This window comes from Armigeres subalbatus, chromosome 3, assembly GCF_024139115.2.
Source record: "Armigeres subalbatus isolate Guangzhou_Male chromosome 3, GZ_Asu_2, whole genome shotgun sequence".
NCBI classification, from domain to species: Eukaryota; Metazoa; Arthropoda; class Insecta; order Diptera; family Culicidae; genus Armigeres; species Armigeres subalbatus.
The window spans coordinates 224,269,623-224,294,028 of record NC_085141.1 but is presented as its reverse complement, the minus strand read 5'-3'; the positions used below and the strand labels follow the sequence as shown (position 1 = coordinate 224,294,028).

At 41.9% G+C, this 24,406-nt stretch overlaps 1 protein-coding gene across 1 annotated transcript in view; it reads right to left on the bottom strand.

Moving 5' to 3' along the window:
• LOC134222317 (polycomb protein suz12) overlaps positions 1–24,406 on the bottom strand; it is a gene marked incomplete at its 5' end in the record, with an annotated part of 43,912 nt that overhangs the window by 8,831 nt on the left and 10,675 nt on the right. Inside the window, 3 exons of the mRNA XM_062701460.1 lie at positions 10,039–10,396; positions 10,653–12,241; positions 12,303–12,349. Of these exons, the coding sequence (XP_062557444.1) occupies positions 10,039–10,396; positions 10,653–12,241; positions 12,303–12,349 (1,994 nt within the window). The remainder of the gene's footprint in view (positions 1–10,038; positions 10,397–10,652; positions 12,242–12,302; positions 12,350–24,406) is intronic.

Sequence of the window (24,406 nt, the reverse complement as noted above, 5' to 3'; positions counted from 1 at the left end):
ACTTTGTCAGATCTTAACCCTTTCCCGTCCACGACTTTTTTCAAAGAAAGGAAGAATCATATTGAGAAAAGTGCTAGAACCAAAGTTATTTGGCATAACCAAAATTAGCGGAAAACAAAAAAAAAAGTTTTTGATTGTAAATCAATAGGGGAAATGATGGCTTTGGCAGGTTTTGTTCTATTATTGTCAGGGGGGTTTTTGTTGACCAAATTTTATGAAATTCGACCACAATATTCTTTGATATGCAAAGAATGTTTAGGCCAAATTTGAGCATAATTGGTTATAGAAAACCCCCTGACAATAATAGAACAAAACCTGCTAAAGCCGTCATTTCCCCTAGTTAGTTGATCTCAATACGCATGATGTGGATGAAGCTGCTCTAGCCTTCTCACATGTCATAATGTACGTCATCGATAGGCACGTTCCAAAGAGAGTTTTGAATAATATTTCATGACCTTCCTGGCCGACAAGCGGATTACGAAAACTGAAGACAGTTAAGAGAGCTAGCAACGTTCCATTAAGCAGCCAAACATTAGGCGTGTTAGATGTTGACGTTGACGCTATATCTAGGGCCACAAGTCGTCCTATAATCCAGGACCAGACGGTATTCCGTCTGCTTCCCTAAAAAAAACAAATTTCTTGTTTGCTTGGCCCTCTTCATCGTATTTTTCATTTGTCACTGTCTCGTGGAATATTCCCATCTTGCTGGAAAATCGCTCACATGTTCCCGGTGCACAAGAAAGGTAGCAAACGCAACGTAGACAATTACCGAGGAATCACGTCATTAAGCGCCAGCCCCAACCAACACGGCGTTATCGCCGGTCGTTCTACCACTAGCAATTTGCTATGCCTTACTTCGTTCATCACCAACAGCATGCTCAGAAGGATGCAAACCTATGTTATCTACACCGATCTGTCTGCCGCATTTAACAAGTTGAACCATGCTATCGCTGTTGCCAAACTCGACAGGTACGGCATCGGTAGTGATTTATTGTGCTGGTTCCGCTCATACTTGACTGGCCGACAACTGATGGTGACTTTAGATGACTGCGAATCGAATAGTTTCCAAGCAATATCTGGAATACCGCAAGGAAGCCATCTTGGGCCACTAATATTCCTGCTCTACTTCAATGACGTCCATATAATCATCGAAAGCCCTCGACTGTCGTACGCTGACGATTTGAAAATGTTTCTCCAAATTAGTTCAACTACTGACTGTCTTAATTTACAACGGCAGGTCACTCATTTTGCCAGCTGGTGTTCTCTAAACCGTATGGTCGTAAACCCAGCCAAGTGCTCCGTCATAACGTTCACTCGAAAGAAACAACCGATAATTTTCGACTACAACCTACTTGACACGACACTCGAACGCACGAATCACATCAAGGACCTTGGTGTAGTCCTGGACTCAGAGCTAACATTTAAGTAGCACATCTCGTACGCTGTCGATAAAGCTTCTAGGACATTGGAACTAATATTTAGGATTGCCAAGAATTCTTCCGACATTTATTGCTTGAACTGTTCTACCCTAGAGTACTGCTCTGCAGTTTGGAGCCCCGCGTACAACAATAGCGCCGAACGTATCGAATCGGTCCAACGTCCGTTCCTGCGATTTGCACTTCAGAAGTTGCCATGGAGGGATCCGTTTTGCCTACCGAGCTATGAGAGCCGATGCCAGTTGATCGATCTGGAACTTCTTCGTGCTAGGAGAGATACCACCCGGGCGATGACGATCGCCGATATACTACAGGGACGAATCGACTGCGAAGCAAGGTATTCTGGAGCATATAGATTTGAATGTTCGACCAAGGACACTCCGCAATAGCGGAATGCTTAGACCACCACTGCAAAGGACGAATTACGGACTACATGGGGCAATCGGTGGCTTGCAACCCGTATTCAACAGAGTTGCAACGTTGACTTCCATTTATCGCGTAATATGTTACGTCGGAGGTTTTTTACTTTTTTAACACACCTAGTCCAGTCGTGTTTCTCCAGTAAGCGGATCGGCCGGTCGTCGAAATTTAGTTTTGCTTTGGGCGGAAAAAAAACGATCGGTCGGTCACCGTATTTTTGTTCTGCTTTGTGCGGGTGAGTAAATAAATCAGAAAGTGAAAGTTTTTTCTTTGTCCAATCGTGTTTCTCCAGTAAGCGAGTTTGCAGTAGCCATCGAGCAAGTAAGTGCAGTGCGTGTCTCAATCGTCGGGAAAATAATAAAATATCTATTTCTTGTTCGGTGGCTCATGCGCATGTATTGCGCTTTGCTCCGGTTGAGACAAGTGTGATCTTCAATTGTTTGCTGTAGCTATCGGGCAAGTAGGTACAGAGCACTGCGCGTCCGTTCGGTCGTCCAAAACGTTTTTCCTCCGTATGCCAACAGAGGGGGATGCAGGGGTATACTCGGTCTCTAGTAACAACTAGAGTCGGACTAACGATCCTTCATCCTTCCCTTCATATATGACCGTAAGGACGTGGCCGGCGCCGTTATTGACTTTAGATTTTGAGCTCCTGAAACGTGTACATTGAGAATGGGTAGCTAATCCCAAGCCCCATTTATTGTGTTCTTTGCACAATTTTGCAAGTTCTAGTCAATCACGGAATAGCAACTACGAATTGTGCGGTCATAATGCTCATTAGAGTGGGGCATCATGGTCGTTTTTTTCAAATCAATGGTTTTTCGAAGCCATTCTGGGTCCTGAACAACTGCGCAGATTTTGGGACCGATTGGTTGCTTCCTCGCTTTCTGCATCGCGTTTGAAGTTTTTATGGAAATTAGTATGGGAGGACGTATATTTTTGCATTTCTACTATTAGAGGTTTCAGTTCATCGTAAACCAAGTGGCACCTTACGTTAAAGTATTACCCAAAGGATGCCGAAAAACTCTGCTAAAGAAGGCACGTTGCTGGAACGTCCACGAAAAATGTTATAACGCTTCGAAGATTGAGTGTTCAAACCAAAAATCATTTATTCTGCCAGCACTGTCGTACTACGTGGAGCAACAGATTAACTGAGTGTTATTTCAAAATTATTGATTTTATAGGACTTTGGAGCTAATGGGAGATATTCGGAATGATTTCACAAAGTAAAAATTCCGACTAGAAGGAAAATGGGTTTTGCCCTCTGACAATTACAGGTAGTGCAGTAGAAATATTGATTTCCTGCATATGGTTTAAACAATCAATTTTCGAAACGTAATAACATTTTTGTAGACCTTCCAGTTGCGTACCTTTCGGCATCTTCCAGGCTATATGCTAACGTATTTAGTCACGTGATTGATGATAAATTGAAGCCGCTAAGAGCAAAAATGTAAAAAGGTACGTTTTCCCATACTAATCTCCATATAAATTTAAAAAGCGATGCGGCATGCGAGGTCGCAACCAATCGAGTCCATATTTAGCAAAGTTGATTGGGGTCTCAAAACGATTCAGAAAAAAACTTTATCTCACTTGATCGGACGAAGTTTGCGTTTTTCCATACAATTACGTCCCACTCTAATGCTCATGCTCCTGCTCAGTCCCATTCTCCCACGAAAAAGCGTACTTTGACGTCATATTTGAATACTTTATATTCAAAAGAGCATACTTTAAAGTCTTTCATGTGTAAACTTGAGGGTTGAGTGCGTGAAATTTGGGTACTTCATGGTATTTGCCTTATGTGTTTCAAAATAAGAACGACTTGACTTTAACGCAATAAACTATCGAAGAATAATAATATTCGTTGAGCCGGACTCAAACATTGCCAAAAACAACTATTTTTCCCACGTTTTTTTCAATCAAAACCCGAATGTGACACTTATGCCGCGAAATTCACTGACCAAGCGAAAAATGTACGCATATTTGTCACACCGTGAACTGAGAGATACCTAGGGTAAGACACCCAGAAATCGCCCACCCCCCAGTTTTCGCCCACCTATTTTAAAATCTTCATTTCTCGTAAACTGGTTGTTGAAAACAGTTACAGTCAAAAATTTTCCATACAAGCATCAATCAATTATGAAAAAACCTGAACTTTAGCTGTTTCCAACAACTAGTTTTCGAGAAATGAAAGTTTTAAAATAGGTGGGCGAAAACTGGGGGGAGGGCGATTTCTGGGTGTCTTACCCTAGTTGTTGTTAATTTGTTTTTACATTTCGCGAGCGACGATTGTATTTCTTTGGTGTGATTTTTCGCTGTCGGTAGAAGTAGAACCGAAAATGGAATATCCAATAGGGGTGATCGGAGCAATATGGGCCACCTAAGGAAATCGTTCCGAAAAGCGCTGAAAAGCTCAACAAATCATCATTCAAATGTCGTTGACCTATACTAGGGAGTGTTACCTTTCATATTATATCGATGAATGATGAAAAATGCGTTTGGAAATTGTTGGAATGCACTTTTGAAAATGTATTAATTTTAATGTGTGTTCTCGACTATACGGGCCACCATTTGGGGCAGTATGGGCCACCCATCCAAAACGTTTTTTTTTGTGAGAGAAAAGTGTGGTAATATGGAAGAATATGATATTCCTAAAACAGTTTAGAGTATTCCATACCAAATAAAATCATAAACCGCACAACAGCGGACCGAACCGTTGTGCTACTCTTCACCGTTTGAATAGCCATATTTCAATTGATCAATAGCATTTTTTTCTGTTTCGATCGCAGTAATGCGGTGTTGTAATTTTTCCGCAATGAATCTTACATAGATGATAATATTCTTGTACTTGGCAACTGAAATTTTAACTTGTTCGCATATCCAGGCCTCATATCTTGCTCTGTGCAGGTATGCCCATATTGCCCCAGAGAGACTAATTCTAAAAACAAAATGTTGTTTTGAAAAATTCAGATTTGTTCCAGTACAAACATGCACGGAGAAAAAAATGTGGTAGAATTAACCGTATTCTGCTTCAAATCAACAATATTTTTGCATTGATTTATAAATAACAACAGTTTTGGTTGATACAATCACAAATAGGGTTGATTCAACCATTCGCGATAGTTGTTTCAACTCTCGTATATATTTGTTTCAACCGTGCTTTTCAGCTGTCACTGTCAAATAATACATCAGAAAACAACAATATCCATGGTTGTTTTAACTTTCAAAAATGCCACGAAACTACTTTATCGACTATACGATGACTTCAACAAAAGAGTAAAAGGTGACAGAAACAGAATCGATTTAGTAACACGGGGAGTGAGAGTCATCCACCTTACCACTGCTCCATGCCCACTTCGTGTAGGTCGGATTATTTATGTTGATTAGTTTATGCAGTTTATCCTTATTATGAAATGATTGTCGAAAGAACGATACTAATGTTGTTTCAATCATGCGATGTAGGATTGAAACAATAATAATATTGGATTGAATAAAGTAGTGAATCAGTGTTGAAACAACAACTTTGGGGATTGAAACAACAATGTTCGCGTTGTTGGATGCAACAATCGAAATAGTTGTTTCAATCGTACAAGATTATTCTGCGTGATGTGTGCACAATATTCAATTATAATAGATCTTTTGACTGTGATGTATGTTTGACCTGTATTTTAATCAGTCTTGTGTCAAAACCTTATTTATAAACTTCAAATCTTATAATAATTTTGCACATGCTGCGAAAATTTACATTTTCAAGTGTATTTTCATGTTCTAATTGAATTTTAATGCGGTTTTCACATTGAGGCATATGTGGAGCATTCTACTAAAGATCATAAAACTATTACATGATAAAACTTGTCAATAAGCTCAAAAAGAGAGTGGCTCATTTTGCCCCGTAAGTTCATATTGCCCCTACTGCCCCTACAGCTAATCCAGTGGCGCGGAATCGGAAGAGGACTTCCTCGGGTTAGATTTAAAAAATGGGCGGAGCCGGCAAACGTTCCATTACCGGTCCCAGAGGTTGACCAACCGGTTCTTAGCGGCAGTGGCGTAGTTTCCTTGCCCGGGACAAGGACATGCACTACATCTTCTACGTGCAAAGGAATCACGACTGTCTCTCCGTTGCTACACCACTGAGCCGGAGTAAATCTTTCCACTTTTACAAAACGGTATTTTCATATAAACACCTACCTGAAAATCGTCACAGTTCTTGATACAATCATTGCATCAATCTGTAAGTCACCACACAATAATTCTAAACTCGCGCACTTTAATCTTTTCTATTTGTTCGTTTCACTAGAACTAATATAAACATATTAGAACACATTTAAAAATGTATCCTTAAATCGAACAAAAATTCACCTCGGCCTAAGAACTTCTAGTCGCACCGTGCTGCCAGAAGGCCAGGAGTCTTTTTTTAGTATGAAGAAAATCCTTCATCGTTCATAGGAAAACTAGGGATCCTACATTCAGAGATATGCGAAAGCGGCCATCTTGAGCCAATCGAGCATTGAAAGCTGTCAAAATCTGAGCCAAATGAACATCGTTATTGTTGCAGATCGAAAGGTATTGCGATTTTGGTGAAATAGATTTTATGAAAAGTTTTATCGAATAAACAATTTGTTTTGCTTTCGTAAGTAAAAGTAGTCTAGTTTATGAGTTATATCATGTTCATTCGTATTGCTCTTTAATTTTAGCGAAAATGCACTGCTAGAGGATAGACAAAATAATCAAAAGGTGTCTTCGAATGTAAAGTCATGTGCAAGCCTAAACATTTTTCACTGCGGCAAGTGCTGGCAGCGTTTGTTTACAAAAGTAACAGCGTTGCTAAATCGTCTGCAAAAGTATTCGCACATCTCTTAATATAGGATCCCTAAGGAAAACTATCTAATTAGTTGACGCTATCATGTTATTTATAATTCTCTTGATTTCAAAAAGTGAAAAAAAATATAGTTTTTAAGCGTTTGGAAGTAATTTGGATGAGTGAATATATGTTTTCAATCCAATAAAAATTATTATAAATAATACCATCTGGCATCATGTCGGCGTTGAACGTGCATATTTTTGTTTACGTCCCGAAAGAGAATGAGAGTAAGATGTTGAGAGATTGAGCGAAATTTTGCCTAGATATGCAATCGCTATGACTGAAATGAGTGCTGCACATCGTTAATTTAAATCAAATGAAAGCTTTTTCAAACGATGTTTACCAAGAAAAGCTATTTTTAAGCAGAAGTGAACCCCTTTGCAGTATTGCACGGCCCACGAAATTCAAGAAAAGTTGCTTCCTGTCATAAATATCAATTAAATAATGCAGTCGTATGCATGTTAGGCCAGGAATGGGGTAAGAAACCCTATGCAAAAAGCTCTCAATTATTTATAAGTTATGAACTTATTTTCTAGGTCATACGGCTTCCACGTTTGGATTTCTTCAAGCGCATTATTTTCTCGTAAAAGCTGCTGGTCTTTAATGATAGCTTTTCGCGTGTGGGCTCTACATACACCCGATTTTTTTTTTACACGGGGGATGCGTTCCGTGTAAAAAAAGTTTTCAGTTCAAAATTTGAAAATCCGCGTAACAAAAGTTTTGTGATTTCTCGACGAATCATGCAAAATGGAGCAACTTTGCAAAAATTTTGTATGGGATTTTTTTTACACAGCCGTGTAAACAAAATCCGTGTAAAAACAGAATCGGGTGTACGAGCATTCTCATTGTCTGCGTGCATTTGGTCCGAGTCAGTTAATGGTCGCTGTTTTGCAAAATTATTATGAAGTACGCTGACTTGAAGACAATTATCTTTTGGTTGAATAATTGTTGTTCGCAAAATAAGAACTGGAATTTATTCCATCACATTACCCTACTGATAAACAGTAATGAAATTCAGGTCGAGCGCATACTGTTGGAAAAACTTGAATCGGGATATATGTTAATGGCCGCTGATTCTTTCCATGCGGCGTTTGATTTCAAAATGCGCCATAAACGTGTCGTCAGTTATGAAAACTTCTAGTCTGTGGTTGGCAATGCAAAGAACAATGTTGAAATACTTGATATGCAAGCAAATGACTTCTTCAAAGCTCACCGTTTTGGAGTATAGGATAAACCACTGCAAGCCACGCCTGTACATGGATTTCATGCAAAAGTGGTGTTTGAAAAAGCCCGTCATGAACTTAGATACGCAAACAATATCAACAGTAAAGACCTTAAATACTGCAAGTTGTTTTCCAAGAAGCAATTTAAGTTGCAATGATATGGAAATGCTAATATCATCTTCCAAACTTGGACGTACATGTTCATGATAGCATTAGAGGCGAAAGTATAGAATTAATAGTTCCGTTAGGATACGGCAGGCATGAAGAATGTTTTTATAGAAGTCGATTTGAAAGCCATCGGAAATATTTGTGATGGCTTTCAAATCGACTTCTATAAAACATTCTTCATGCCTCCCGTATGAACGGGAGGAAGAATTCTATCAGTGTGGAATCTGATATATCATCCACTGGCCAAGTTTGGAGATGATATTAGCATTTCCATATCATTGTAAATCGTTTAACTTCACGTAGAAGTAACACACACGAAATCATTAATTTAATTTAAGTTGGTTTTGAAGGATTCATCCTCTTTTGATACAAATGTACGTTGGCAAAATGCTCAAGGAATTGAAGAAGAAAAGAAAACTTCTTTAATGAAAATGGTTCAACCTGTTGTTAGCGACAAGGAAAAATCGTTTTTCATTGATCTTCCGACGAAGCAAGGAGCTTCTGATTAATATTTGTACTTGTTTCATACTTTGAATAAATTTTATCGCCATAACATGTCACAGTTTTACAAAAAAAAAATTTGCTATAGGGTTCCTCTTTATCACTTTTTTACGGGCCTTGAATATTTTAATTAGGGGAACAGACGGCTTTGGCAGGTTTTGTTCTATTATTGGCAGGGGGGTTTTTGTCGACCGAATTTTATGAAATTTGATATGCAAAGAATGTTTGGGCCAAATTTGAGCATAATCAGTCATAAAAAAACCCCTGCCAATAATAGAACAAAACCTGTCAAAGCCGTCATTACCCCTATGTCACAGTTTCATATAGCCTTTTCCCAAGAGGCCGTTCACGTTATACTTGGAGAGGTTCTAGACAATATAATACATACCCTCTTCTTTCATGGACAACCGTCCAAATAAATGCTAAAAGTAGGGAAAGACCTTGCATAATTACCAGCCACCATTCTAAACTATTTACGTGGATTGTAGTTGTAGATGACCCTAAAAGCATGGTATATTTTATGGACGGTCCTCAGGACACATCACGCAGTGCTATGTGTCTTTTTGTGTGATTGTTTTATCTTTTTTTCTAGTGTGACAAATATGCGTCCATTTATCCCGGTGTATGCGTCCATTTGTTCGAATGTGACAAATTGACTTCAGATGTTTTTCGAGTTTTCTAGAATAAAACCTCTGTTTTGACAAAATATTTCAAAAATACGTATCAAATTTTGACGTTAGACATCAAAACCTCAAAATTTTAAAATGTAACATGTGACATTTATGCGTCCAACGGCAGCCATGTCCTTAATCAAATCGCTAGAAAGTGAGATTGTGATCCTCAAACATGACTATTTTGTAGTAGTGTAGTAGTAGTGGAATAGAAATTTCAAGGCGTTGTTGAAGATTGTGTTGACGTAATAGTTTTCAATGGTTTGTTGCCTTTCTGGGATATGAACTAAGATGATAATCCGAGATAGCAACAATCAACATGTATGCACATAAATACTGGCAATAACAGCGAGTCCTATTAAATCAGATTGTTAAGTTAAGTTTCCTCTTCCGATCAAAAATAATGTATCCTAACTAGTAAAACCTGGTTATTTGTACATGACTCTTTAGTCTACCTGCTCTAAAATAGATCCAAGACAATGTTTTAAAAATGTATAGCGTGATAAGACGTCTACGCCATTGGTTTTCAATTGCATGAACAGTGTGAGTCTCTGTTATTTACCAACTGAAATTATGGCACATCATCATAAACTATCAAATGTCATTACCGCGATTAGTATGTTGTGTTTGTCTTTGATTTGAAAATAATAAATAAGTTTAGGATTTTTGGCAGTTGTTTGTTATGCTAACAATGATCCTTGTAAATTAAGAGCTTTATGACAAATGACTAAATACAAAACTAATTACAAAATAATTTTCACCTGTAGTTTCCTAATGGCTTTCTGCATCACCTCGGGAGACACCAGTCCGAAATCAAACATTGAGCACACGTGAAGTATAAAGTTGCGATAAAGGTTCTTCCTGAGAAGATCCCTTCCCCGGCAGTCGATGAACATATCCAGCGCAATTGGAATTTGGCAATCGCCAACGTAGCCGTACTTCATCACATGTAGGTTCCACATTTTCATTAGTTCCTTCTCGCCTTCGTTCACGTCGGTAAACTCATCGATCATTTGCATTGTTTTGTGCTGCAGCCACAGCGGATCGCTTTCCCCCTCTGAATCGATATCCAACTCTTTCGGGTGGACCGGGAGGCACGTCATTGTGTGGTGGTACATTCTAAATATTACAGAAGAAATATTTTAATAATTGAAACTAGTTTTACGTTCAGCTTAGATTTATTTACGTTCAGCTTAGATTTATTCAGGATTAATTTTGAGCTGATACCGTGATACGCATAATTGCATTCTTTTTGCTGGGATGCCTATGCACATAAGACAATTATGTGTATAACGGCAGCATATTTGAATAATGTAATGCGTATTAATGCAAACACAAAAGACAACAATTTTTGAAAACTATTATCAACTCTCACCTGCTGTGACCGGTGATGAACGGTCGCTGGCTGTCGAACTCGGTCTCATCGCACTCGATAAACTCCGTTAGGCTGTGCTTCTGCCTTCGGGGTCTGCACACGAGAAGGTTTGTGACGACCGTTCGACGCATAGGGCCCCGACGGGAGAAGGCATTTGCGGTACCGAGTAAATCGTGGGGAGATCCATTGTAAGATCCATCGTACAATTCGTTGATCGATACGTCGATACGTGCCCCACTCGGCGGTATGGGGATGTATGTAAAAATGAACCTGGCGTGGCAAAGCTTCAGGTGTTTCAGCAGGGGGTACAAGGTGCCACAGTTCAAACTGCACCACGGGCAATGAAAGTCCGACTTAGTTTCCGTTTGCTGGCGGGAGTTGTTGTTATACACAAACTGATAGATAATGTGATCAATTTTGGGTTCATCGATGTACAGTTTAAGCTCTGTTGAACCTAAAGTTGCATTAGTTGCTCCGAGGGGCACGAGTGCACCGGAATTGGCATCCAAAGGAGTGGGAATATTTGAGTTTCCGGTGGCTGCTGCAGGTGTGAGGATGCTATTGTTATTTATGTTAATGCTGAGGTTTCTTTTGAATGTAGATGAAAGAGCTTCAGGTTTATGATTTTCTTTGTCGTTGCTGCTATTCAAATTTATCGTCACGGGCTCTGGTCGATCTACCAGAACAGGCAGTGCTTCTTTTGTCCACTGTAAGCGAAACTTAAGGCTCGGCGACTTTCTGAACATAACAATCGGGTTCTGATCGTCTAGTCCGTTTTGTTTGCAAATATCCATGATGTCCATGTCGAGATGATCACCGTTCAGAGGCTGAATAGTTTCCCATGTCGCATTTTTCTTCGGCGAGTTATATTTCTGCATCTGTTGCTGATGTGGCAATATTTCTTGTACTGAAAGTTCATAATCGCCTTCTTTCAGTAAACACCGTCCGTATTTGTCATAAATGATTAATTCCGTTCCGAACAGTTTGTTGGTTCCGCTGATTTTTTGCCTTTTACTAGAAGGTTCATCATCACTTCCCCCATTTTCATATCCTTCAACTCCGTTAGAAATAACGCAGTAGTTGCTCTCTGAATTACAATGCATATGAACTCTAAACAATAACAGGAATGACAATTGCGGTCCCGTCATCTGATTTATTCCAACTGAACTAAACGATTCTGTTGCAATGCTAATAGTAGGCACCTTATCCTCCGATAGTTTTTCTACCGGATTGACTATCACTTCTGACTTTCCAATGGCCACTTGCATCAGTGCCGACGAGATGTCTTTACGTTTGTTGTGAGAAATTTTCAACAGAACTGTTTCCACTTGTACTGTTTTGGCGCTGTTCTCACCCAGATCCGCCATTTTTTGATCATCCGACATACTGTCGTCGTGTATCTGGTCAAAAAAGCCCAAAAACAGCAACGTCAGGTATTCACCAGTCAACGACAATCCATTTGCTTTGTCATTCCGCATTTTGTTCATTTTTTGGGCCAACATTGAGTCGATCTTGAAGACATTTCGTGTTTTGTGTGATCGCGACATTCTGTGGCGCATGTATGATAAATTACGATTCAAAAATATAGGCTGCCAAATAAGAAAAATAAAAATTAATAATCGACTAAAATACTATACTCTTAAAGCTTACAGATATCATGTTTCGTGTCCGCAAATAACGGTAGATTTGGGTTGGTTCTGAAATTAAAAAGAAAATACATCATCATACTTATGGAACTGAATCATGACAAAATCCATCACAAGTCACGACGATATCTCCAGGGCAAAATTTAATTTGACATGCTTTGCAATAATCCATTGTTGAGCGGTATCGTAAACACTATCAGCGTAACTTCTTCCTCCACTACAAAATTGGTCAACAGTGAATTAGTTTGCTGACATAAAACCGCAGTGACTGCCAGGATGAAGCAACACTTTGAGACTTTGTTGAATAGTGGAAGTGCGATATATTAGCGATGATGGACAAGCTGTGGAGTTGCCTAAACTAGATTAGAATAGCTATTAAAAAGCGGAAAAACAATAAGGCTGCGGGGGAACAATAAGGCTCCCGGTTGAACTTCTCAAACATGGCAGTGAGCAGCTTTATGAAGTTCTGCACCATATTATGTCGAAAATATGGGAAAACGAGGAATTGCTTGCTAGCTGGATGGACGGCCTCATTTGCCCTCTCTTTGAGAAAGGGCACAGAGTGAAGTGCGCCAATTACCGAGGAATAACCCTCCTTAATTCGGCGTGTAAAATTATGTCCCGTATTATGTTCAACAGATTGAGACCGCTTGAAGAGTCCTTCGTCGGCGAATACCAGGCCGGAGGGCTGATCAACGACGGATCAAATGTTTACCCTGAGACAAATCCTTGACAAATTCCGGGAGTACAACTTGCAGACACATCATCTGTTTATTGATTTCAAGGCGGCGTACGATTCAGTGAAACGGAATGAATTATGGCAAATTATGCTTGAACATGGTTTTCCGGCGAAACTGATTCGGCTGATTCGTATAACGTTGGACGGATCGAAATCAAGTGTAAGGGTTGCGGATGAAATATCGACGTCATTTGTTACCAACCCCCCCACAACTTGACATTTGGCGTTAGTTTCGCGTACCCACTTGCAAATCGCAGATTGCGCTTCGAAACATAAACAATGGGTCATCCTACACTGCCGCCACACTTTTCCTCCGTAGAAACGTAGAAACCTCGGTATAGAAACCTTGTTTTTTGATTCGTCATTTGTTGTCAACAAACAACGGAAAAGAGCGTCATATGGATGGGGTGAATTTGGTAATTGCAATTAATGAAGAGATTCTGAACAAAACTTCAAATGCTTAAAATGTTGAAATTTGTCGCTTTGGAAAAAGAAATTTGTTTAATATATCGCCCATTTAATTTTAGACAACGAGTTCCCACTGATCTATGCAGTTTTAATAGTTGAATCTAAGAAGTTAAATTTATTAGCTGTATAAATGATTATTCTTTATCATACAGCTTCATAACTTGATTATCATAAAATGATGATGTGAGAACAACGGAACTTGCGGTTGATTTGATACTACCATCATGACTAGGTATTTTCTTTTTAAGACACACGTAATGGTTCACATTTGGATCAGAACAAAACGTGGTTATTTTCGTAAAGAGAATAGTTTTGTAGATACATATTAAAATCGATGTGCCGTTTTAATTAAATAAATAACCCCTACAGTTTATTTGCACTGCGCGTAATGATTTACGGTTTTAGCGGGTTTATTGACTGCAAAAAATCGTCGGTTCATATTCTTAAATTAATTATTATTTTAAATTAATTATTATTTCAACTGCACCATCTTTTTGCATGAGGGAAGTCGAGAAACTTTCCAACCCAAAATTTCATATTGACTTCTCCAAAGCCAAAATCACCAACACTAATATCCCTGTGTAGGATGTGTAAAATAAAAGTGGGTGGTAATCCAGTTGCAGCAAAACTAGCACAAACACTTTGAGAGGGATACTGCGGAATCACGCACACTTTTATTCATTTGGAGAAGTCAATTACGATAGCCTCAACCCTCGAGAATTTGGTTCGCGATTTTTTTTCGCGTGTTTTACATATTATTTTACATCAGAATAAAAAGTACAAACACTCATTTAAATATATTATCTTGTCTGTTTTCAAATGGCTGTGGGTTTATTTTGGTTCATTTGTATGGATTTGACAATCGGATTAACTAGAGAAATATTTCGCGGGGGTTTACTATAAATTAAAAATAATAAGGATGAATGACCCATTTTGCGTTAGATTTTTATAAGCTATTTTGAAAAGCAACATCTCCCGTGCCCATTTATCCAATAACGTTGCTTTCCTCCTCTGTATTTCCAGCCCAGTTTACCCATTAATACTTCACATAACATATTCTATCTGCGAAATCCTTATAAATTATACGAAATTTGAGCGCTACCGATGAAAATTAACCGTCGGTAAAATTTCCGCCATTTGATTTGTTTTGGTAATCGCTAATTCAACATTCAGTCGGTCATCTTAGAGTCATAAGCTACCGCCTCTTTCTTAATATTAATTCTAGTTTGGATTGATTTTTGTCACGGTTTTTAGTACTGGACATTACCTTCCTTTTCGCTTTTTTCATAAAATGATTCAGATAATCACAAGTTTGACAAAACCAATTAAACTTATTAAACCAAAATTTCGGGGTACAGTGGTATCGTACTACAGATGTCAAGTTGTTCTCGGGTTGGTACCCCTATAAATACTTGTTTCGAATAATCCAGCAACAAACCACGTTGTAGTTTTATCTATATTTAAAGCACCCAGCCCCGTAATGCTTGAATATATACGAGCCTATACCAAAATAACTAATGAGTAATGCAATTGTGTTATAATAAATAATAAAAACAAAATTAGGTTTTTTTAACCTTTTACGCCATAATCGAGAAATGCTCGCGATATAAGTAAGTTTGACAGAACCACCTGAACCAATTTTTCGGGGTACACTGACAATGTACTGGAGACGTCAAGTTGCTCACGGGTTGTTTGTTACCTTAGATGGATTAAAGCAGGGTGATGCACTCTCGAATGTACTGTTCAATATAGCGCTCGAGGATTAGGAGAGCTGGTGTGCAAAGAAGCGGTACCATTACACTCACGATCAATACCAGCAAAACGAAGTACGTGGTCGCTGGCAATCAACATGGGTGGTGGTGGTAGCGAAATGGTGCTGGATGGTGAAACATTTGAAGTGGTAGAAGAATTTGTGTATCTTGGAACATTAGTGACGTGCGATATTGAGATGTTACCCGCGAGGTGAAAAGGCGTATTGCAGCTGCAAATAGGGCTTATTACGGACTTCGTAACCAGCTTAAGTCCCGTAGTCTGCAAACGAAAACAAAACTCGCGCTGTATACTACTCTGATTCTTCCGGTGGCTTTATACGGCCATGAGACATGGACGTTAAAGGAGGCTGATCGGAGAGCTCTCGGAGTGTTTGAGCGTAAGGTGCTGCGGACAATACTCGGCGGTAAACAGGAGAACGGCATCTGGCGGCGTCGCATGAATCACGAATTGTACCAGGTGTATAAAGGGCTGGATATTATTAAGCTTATACAACACGGCAGACTACGGTGGGCTGGTCACGTTGTTCGTATGCCGGAAGAACGTCAAGCGAAGATAATATTTAGTAGAGAACCCAGAAGAGGCCGCAGGCTTCGTAGAAGGCCGCGTACACGATGGCTTTTTGCAGTTGAAGAGGACCTGAGGGCGCTCAATGTTCAGGGCGACTGGAAGCGATTGGCCCAGGATCGAGTCCAGTGGAGAAGGATACTCCATTCGGCGTAGGTTCATTGAAGAGCTGTAGCCCATCAAGTATTAAGTAAGTAAGACTCACTGACCAATCTTTATCAGTTTCCGGGTACCATAAAAAGTATTTGTTACAGTCGACAGACGAATTTCTGCTGTGAATGCTTGTTGTTATTCTTGTTATACTCAACGTATCCCCGGGCCGTGGCCAATCTACGTTGTATGACATTAGGCAATACGTTTACACTGCTGGCTTAAATTTTCAACGTGACGATCAATTTATAGAACTCATGAAATCAATATGAACTCGACTCGTGGAAAACTTAGTCCAGGTTATCCGAGGCTTGTGATAGACCCTTTATCACAACGGACCTTTCCATCCACTGACTGGTAGGCTCGAGTGTCCCGTCCTCTGCTTCAGACCCATAAGGGGTCCGAAACAGTTCAGTTCCAGGGTAGTAAAATTGTGAGATAATAGAAGATAGAGGAGGAGAGTATGAAGCGGCTTGTTGACCGCTTCCGGCTCTAGCGACTGCTATGGAACCTTTTTATTAGAGAAATGTTTGTAGAGATAGAAACGGTTGTGTTTATGTTCATAATAGACAGTGTTTAGATGGTTAGACAGTTCGGGATCGCTACGAGAGAGTGTATTATAGCTTAGATGATTTATACTTATGGTAAAAGGGAAATGATTGAAATCCGTTTTCTGGTGATTGTCGCTTCTTGTATGTAGATTCGCAGTGGCGTCTCGTAACCTCACTTTTTGCCTGTGCACTGATACAAAAAATTAAAATTTTGCCATTTTCACTGCTCAAATGAAAAATAAAATAATCAGAGTCGTTTAAACTAATCCAAGTCTAGTTATTCTATGCATTCCCGCACACCAATTCCTTAAATTTAAATCCAGTGCACAGGTAGATTGAGGTTAGGGAAACGCCACTGTAGATTCGTATGTAGATTGATATGATAGAGGTACGTGCAGTTTGGGATTAGTGTGATCACGTTGGTTTAAGTTTGGAAACATAAAATAGAAAAGGAGGGAGCAGAAGGAGTGGGGGAACAAATATCTAATCATTCGACGCAGAAAGATTAAAATAATTAAAATGAATTAAAATAAATCAATTAAATTTTACACTTTTGGTCGAACTTGAGTTAAAAATATGTTCCAAGCGTGCCCACCGAATTAAGTATATTACGAGTACTGATAACCTATGCTACTAAATAAAGCTCGTGATTAAAAAATGGAGGTTGGCTCATCGAAATATAATATTATCCTAGATATTCTCTTAAGTATGAAAACTGAATCCTAACTATCCCGAAACTGCTTTCACCATGCTGCCGCCCAGAGCACAGCTGCCTCTGCCACTCATAGGCAATGTCCCTCCCACCGTCTTGACAGCCTCCAGAAGTATCTACCAAAATATTTGAGAACTAGAATGAATTATTAACATGTCCCGCCATTACATAAAATGATTTGTTCAAGCAAAGGCGTCATAGATGCGGGAACGACATCGCCATAAACGACACGGGACAACCATCAGGCTATAGACATCCCTATCTAACTCCCTTAGCCTAAAAATAGCCACCATGTCCCGGGCACAGTGTGCAGATAGACCGCTGTCAGTTGCATGAGATGTCAACAATCGTCAACAATACCAATGATTGTAGCTTGATAATTGAAAATATCCACAACAATTAAAGAGCAGGATTTATTTTAAATTCTGCTCAAGCTTTTTACGGTGAAATAAAAGACAAATTGTTGTTCTCCATGTAAGTAAAATTAAAATTGATCGTGTGGATAAGTTTTGAATCAATTAAACTCATTAGTCATATTTAATTAATATTCCCGATTAAAGTTGAATATTGAAGAAAGCGGAATTTGGATGTTTTATGATGTTAAGCTTTTTTAGATTTGACGTACGTTGCTCGGCGTTGGTGTTGGTGTTGGCTACGCTAAACTTGAGCTCTTAGCATGGGGCTGACAACCATGCCCCACACAACAGTGCAACATTGCACCGAATCGGGAACCTCCTAAACTTTTCTATGCAACGCAGAGTTTTACCCTCTCTTGCGTTATGTGATGTTGAAAATAAGCTCCTAATCATTTGATGGCAAAAATAAAAATAAAATAAAAATAATCAAACAAAATTAAAATATTCTAGCTAAATTTTACTATTTTGGTCGAGCATGGGTCAGCCGCCTGACACCCGCGTTGAAAAATATGTTCCATGCGTGCCCCCACATAAAATAATAACGCGTGAATTAGGTATTGTTCCCGCTTATCATTTTAGCACCGCCAGGGGGAACTTGGCCGATACCCACTGCACTTTTCTTTCCCTTAGCACAAACAATTAACCATCATTTGCGATATTTAAGCGGAATCTTATTGGGAATTCTGAAAAGGCAGACAATCAATGCAGTTAGATTGCCAGGTAATGAGTGCACATCGTAGCACTGGTGATGCATCACAATCGTATATATACAGGAGTATATGCACTATATGATGACATTGGCCGGAAGATTATATAAGCATTTCCCCCCAATTTCTGCTGTGAATGCTTGTGTTCCAAAAACAAAAAATGGCATAATATTGGGTATTTTTTATTTATTCAGACTAAGGCCGAAGTGGCCTATGCGGTATATAAGAGTTTTCTCCATTCGATTTCGTCACCAAAAAACACATTAATAAAGCTTAAAAAAAAAGATTTCGTCACCACCGATACTAACTCGTGGTGGGTGGCTCACATTGTCTTCTCTTGAACCTCTTCCTATCATGTACTTCGTCTTCGACGTGTTGATGATTAGTCCGATCCGCTTGGCTTCCCTCTGATGTAGGCTTCCTCCATCTTCTCAAAGTTACGTGCCATAATATCTATGTCGTCGGCGAAGCCAAATAGCTGGACGGACTTATTGAAAATTGTACCACTCTTGTAAATCCCTGCTCTTCGTATTACCCCTTCCAAAGCGATGTTGAATAGCAGACACGAAAGACCATCACCTTGCCGTAGCCCTCTGCGGGTTTCGAAGGGACTCGAGAATGCCCCTGAAAATCGAACTACGCACATCACCCGATCCATCGTCGCTTTGATCAACCTTGTCAGTTTATCCGGAAATCCGTGTTCGTGCATTAGCTGCCAGAGCTGGTCCCGATCGATTGTATCATATGCGGCTTTGAAGTCGATGAATAGATGATGTGTGGGCACGTTGTATTTCCAGCATTTCTGCAGTACTTGGCGAATGGCGAACATCTGGTCCGTGGTGGAGCGTTCGCCCATAAAACTCGCCTGGTACTGCCCCACGAACTCCCTTGCAATTGGTGCTAGTCGATGGCATAAAATTTGGGAGAGTACCTTGTAGGCGGCGTTCAGCAATGTGATTGCGCGGTAGTTGCTACAATCCAGCTTATCGCCCTTTTTGTAGATGTGACACACGACACCTTCCATCCACTTCTGCGGCAAAACTTCCTCCTCCCAAATATTGGTAGTGACCCAGTGCAGCGCTCTAGCCAGTGCCTCACCACCGTGTTTAAATAGCTCTCCTGGTAGTTGGTCAACCCCAGGGGCTTTGTTGTTCTTCAGCCGGCCAATCTCCTCCTGGATTTCCTGGAGATCCGGAGCTGGTAGAATTATGTCCTGCGCGCGTTCTCCAGGTCCATCACTATACCATCTTCGTCTGCCACATCGCCATTCAGGTGCTCTTCGTAGTGCTGCCGCCACCTTTGGATCACCTCACGCTCGTTCGTAAGAAGGTTCCCGTTTATGTCCTTACACGGCAAATGCTGGGTAAAGCGTACCATTGGTACTTCGCGTACCTGAAGGAATCAAATAGACCCCATCTCGCGGTCCTTAGCCTTTTACTCGGCAACTCCTATCCCTACCTCCGGGTGCTGGTGCTGGCCGGGATACGAGCAATCTTAGGAAAGATCGGGTAACCAACCCCGGTGGGGGGGGTTTGCTCCTCTTCGGAGGTGCAAATCCTACTGAGCGTCTGTTCTGCATGTCAGGATCGGCTCACAACAGCGTCTGTTCTCCACGTTAGGGGCGGCTGATCATCGACTCTAAGTGAAACTGTGCACCATGGTCCACCGGGAATTTATGGGGTTTGGTGTCAGGCCCTGCAAGCCAGCCTTTAAAAATCATAAGCAACGAACAATCAACAAGAGAGTACGGACTGGAACCATCGGCGAAGACCACTGCGACGAAAAGGGACTAGCGATTGGAAACTCGGTTCGTGGAACTGCAAATCTCTCAACTTCATCGGGAGCACACGCATACTCGCCGATGTGCTCAAGGACCGTGGATTCGGCATCGTAGCGCTGCAGGAGGTTTGTTGGAAGGGATCAATGGTGCGAACGTTTAGAGGTAATCATACCATCTACCAGAGCTGCGGCAGCACATACGAGCTGGGAACAGCTTTCATAGTGATGGGCGATATGCAAAGGCGTGTGATCGGGTGGTGGCCGATCAATGAAAGAATGTGCAGGTTGAGGATCAAAGGCCGGTTCTTCAACTTCAACATAATCAACGTTCATAGCCCACACTCCGGAAGCACTGATGATGATAAGGACGCATTCTACGCGCAGCTGGAATGTGAGTACGACAGCTGCCCAAGCCACGACGTCAAAATCATCATAGGAGATATGAACGCTCAGGTTGGCCAAGAGTTTAGACCGACTATTGGAAAGTTCAGCGCTCACCGGCTGACGAACGAAAACGGCCTACGACTAATTGATTTCGCCGCCTCCAACAATATGGCCATTTGCAGCACTTCCAACACAGCCTCCCGTATCGGTACACCTGGAGATCACCACTGCAGACAGAATCACAAATCGACCACGTTCTGATTGATGGACGGCACTCTCCGACATTATCGACGTCAGGACATATCGTGGCGCTAACATCGACTCTGACCACTATCTGGTGATGGTTAAACTGCGCCCAAAACTATCCGTCATCAACAATGTTCGGTACCGACGACCGCCGCGGTACGACCTAGAGCGACTGAAGCAAGGCAGGCAGCGTTGCCGGAAGAGGGTGAGCTCGATGGGGCCCCTCTTGAGGACTGCTGGAATACAGTCAAAGCAGCCATGACCGACGCAGCGGAGAATAACGTCGGGTATATGGGTCGAAGTCGACGGAACGATTGGTTCGACGAAGAGTGCAGACAGATCCTGGAGGAAAAGGACGCAGCGCGGGCGGTCGCGCTGCAGCAAGGTACCCGGCAGAACGTGGAACGTTATAAACGGAAGCGGAGACAGCAGACCCGCCTTTTTCAGGAGAAGAAACGCCACCTGGAAGAAGCGGAGTGCGAGGAGATGGAACAGCTGTGCCGTTCTCAAGATACACGCAAGTTCTATCAGAAGCTCAACGCATTCCGCAAAGGCTTCGTGCCGCGAGCCGAAATGTGCCGGGATAAGGATGGGAGCATCTTGACGGACGAACGTGTGGTGATCGGAAGGTGGAAGCAGCACTACGAGGAACACCTGAATGGCGCTGAGAGTACAGGCAGTGAAAGTCAAGGCAGCGGAGGAGATGACTACGTCAGTTCAGCGGACGATAGAAGCCAACCAGCCCCCACCTTGAGGGAAGTTAAGGATGCCATTCAACAGCTAAAGACCAATAAAGCAGCTGGTAAGGATGGTATCGGAGCTGAGCTCATCAAGATGGGCCCGGAAAAGCTGGCCACTTGCCTGCACAAAATGATAGTCAGAATCTGGGAAACCGAACAGCTACCGGAGGAGTGGAAGGAAGGGGTTATATGCCCCATCTACAAGAAAGGCGACAAACTGGAGTGTGAGAACTTTCGAGCGATCACCATCCTTAATGCCGCCTACAAAGTGATATCCCAGATCATCTTCCGTCGTCTGTCACCATTAGTGAACGAGTTCGTGGGAAGTTATCAAGCCGGCTTCGTTGACGACCGCTCGACAACGGACCAGATACTTACAGTACGGCAAATCCTTCAAAAATGCCGTGAATATCAGGTCCCAACGCACCATCTGTTCGTTGATTTCAAGGCGGCATACGACAGTATAGACCGCGTAGAACTATGGAAAATTATGGACGAGAACCCTGGGAAGCTTACCAGACTGATCAAAGCAACGGTGGATGGTGTGCAAAACTGTGTGAAGATTTCGGGCGAACACTCCAGTTCGTTCGAATCGCGCCGGGGACTAAGACAAGGTGATGGACTTTCGTGCCTGTTGTTCAACATTGCGCTAGAAGGTGTCATGCGGAGAGCCGGGTGTAACAGCCGGGGTACGATTTTCAACAGATCCAGTCAATTTATTTGCTTCGCGGATGACATGGACATTGTCGGCCAAACATTTGCAAAGGTGGCAGAATTGTACACCCGCCTGAAACGTGAAGCAACAAAAGTTGGACTGGTGGTGAATGCGTCAAAGACAAAGTACATGCTTGTGGGCGGAACCGAGCGCGACAGGGCCCGCCTGGGAAGCAGTGTTACGATAGACGGGGATACCTTCGAGGTGGTCGAGGAATTCGTCTACCTCGGATCCTTGCTAACGGCTGACAACAACGTTAGTCGTGAAATAAGAAGGCGCATCATCTGTGGAAGTCGGGCCTACTACGGGCTCCAGAAGAAACTGCAGTCGAAAAAGATTCGCCACCGCACCAAATGTGTCATGTACAAGACGCTTATAAGACCGGTTGTCCTCTGCGGACATGAAACATGGACAATGCTCGAGGAGGACTTGCAAGCACTCGGAGTATTCGAGAGACGGGTGCTTAGGACCATCTTCGGCGGTGTGCAAGAAGACGGTGTGTGGCGGCGAAGAATGAACCATGAGCTCGCCCAACTCTACGGCGAACCCAGTATCCAGAAGGTAGCTAAAGCCGGAAGGGTACGATGTGCAGGACATGTTGCAAGAATGCCGGACAGCAACCCTGCAAAGATGGTGTTCGCTTCCGATCCGGCAGGTACGAGACGGCGTGGAGCGCAGCGAGTGAGATGGGCAAACCAGGTGCAAAATGACTTGGCGAGCGTGGGGCGTATCAGAGGATGGAGAGATGCGGCCTCGAACCGTGCATTGTGGCGTCAAATTGTTGATTCAGTGTTATCTGTTTAGATGTTAACTAAATAAATGAATGAATTATGTCCTTACACATATCAGGCTGTGGCACATGGCCCTTACGTGAACGGTTCAACTTCTCATAGAACTTCTGTGTGTTATTGGCGCGGTACAGTTGCTCCGTCTCTTCACGGTCTCGATCTTCCTGCTGACGCTTGTTTATATCGTGCCTCGTTCGCCCTCGTGCGGTGTTGCAGCAATCTCGCCCATGCTGCATTCTTCTCTTCTACTAACTGCTCACATTCGCCGTCATACCAGTCGTTTCTCTGATCCGGGGGCACCGCGCCAAGTGCAGCGGTTGCGGTGCTACCAATGGCGGATCGAATATCTCTCCAGCCATCTTCAAGAGACGCTGCGCCTAGCTGCTCTTCCGTTGGGAGTGCCACTTCCAGCTGCTGCGCGTATTTTTGGGCTAGTCAACGGTCTTGTAGCCGCCCAATGTTAAGCCGCGGCGTCCGACGCATGTTGTTCACCGTCGAGAGTTTTGAGCGCAGGTAGAGATGTCGCAAATTAATCGATTACTTCGATTAATCGATTCATCGTTGTGATAATCGATTAATGTTGAATCGATTATTACCCAACGATTAATCGATTCAATAATCGAGAGGAATCGTGAGTAATCGATTAGTTACTAATCGATTAATCAGAATTTTACGACACCATAAGGATGTCGAAAATTAATTGATTATTTCGATTAATCGATTCATCGTTGTGATAATCGATTAATTTTGAATCGATTACTATACAATGATTAATCGATTCAATAATCGACAAGAATCAAGAGTAATCGATTAGTAACTAATCGATTAATCGGGATTTTATGACATCTCTAAGCGCAGGCATACTGCAACAAGGTAGTGGTCGGATTCAATATTCGCATTGCAGTAAGTGCGGACGTTCGTGATGTCGGAGAAGAATTTACCGTCGATTAGAACGTGGTCGATTTGGTTTTCCGTTTCTTGGTTAGGTGATCTCCATGTGGCCTTGTGGATATTTTTTCGGGGAAAGAAGGTGCTTCGGACTACCATTCCGCGAGAGGCTGCGAAGTTTATGCATCGTTGGCCGTTGTCATTCGATACGGTGTGCAGACTATCCGGTCCGATGACCGGTCTATACATTTCCTCCCTTCCTACCTGCGCGTTCATGTCACCGATGACGATTTTGACGTCCCGCAGTGGGCATCCATCAAATGTCTGCTCCAGCTGTGCATAGCGCTTCTTTCTCGTCGTCGGGCCTCCCTTCGTGTGGGCAGTGCACTTTAATGATGCTATAGTTGAAAAAACGGCCTTTAATCTTCAGCTTGCACATCCTTGCGTTGATTGGCTGCCACCCAATCACGTGTTGGCGCATCTTACCC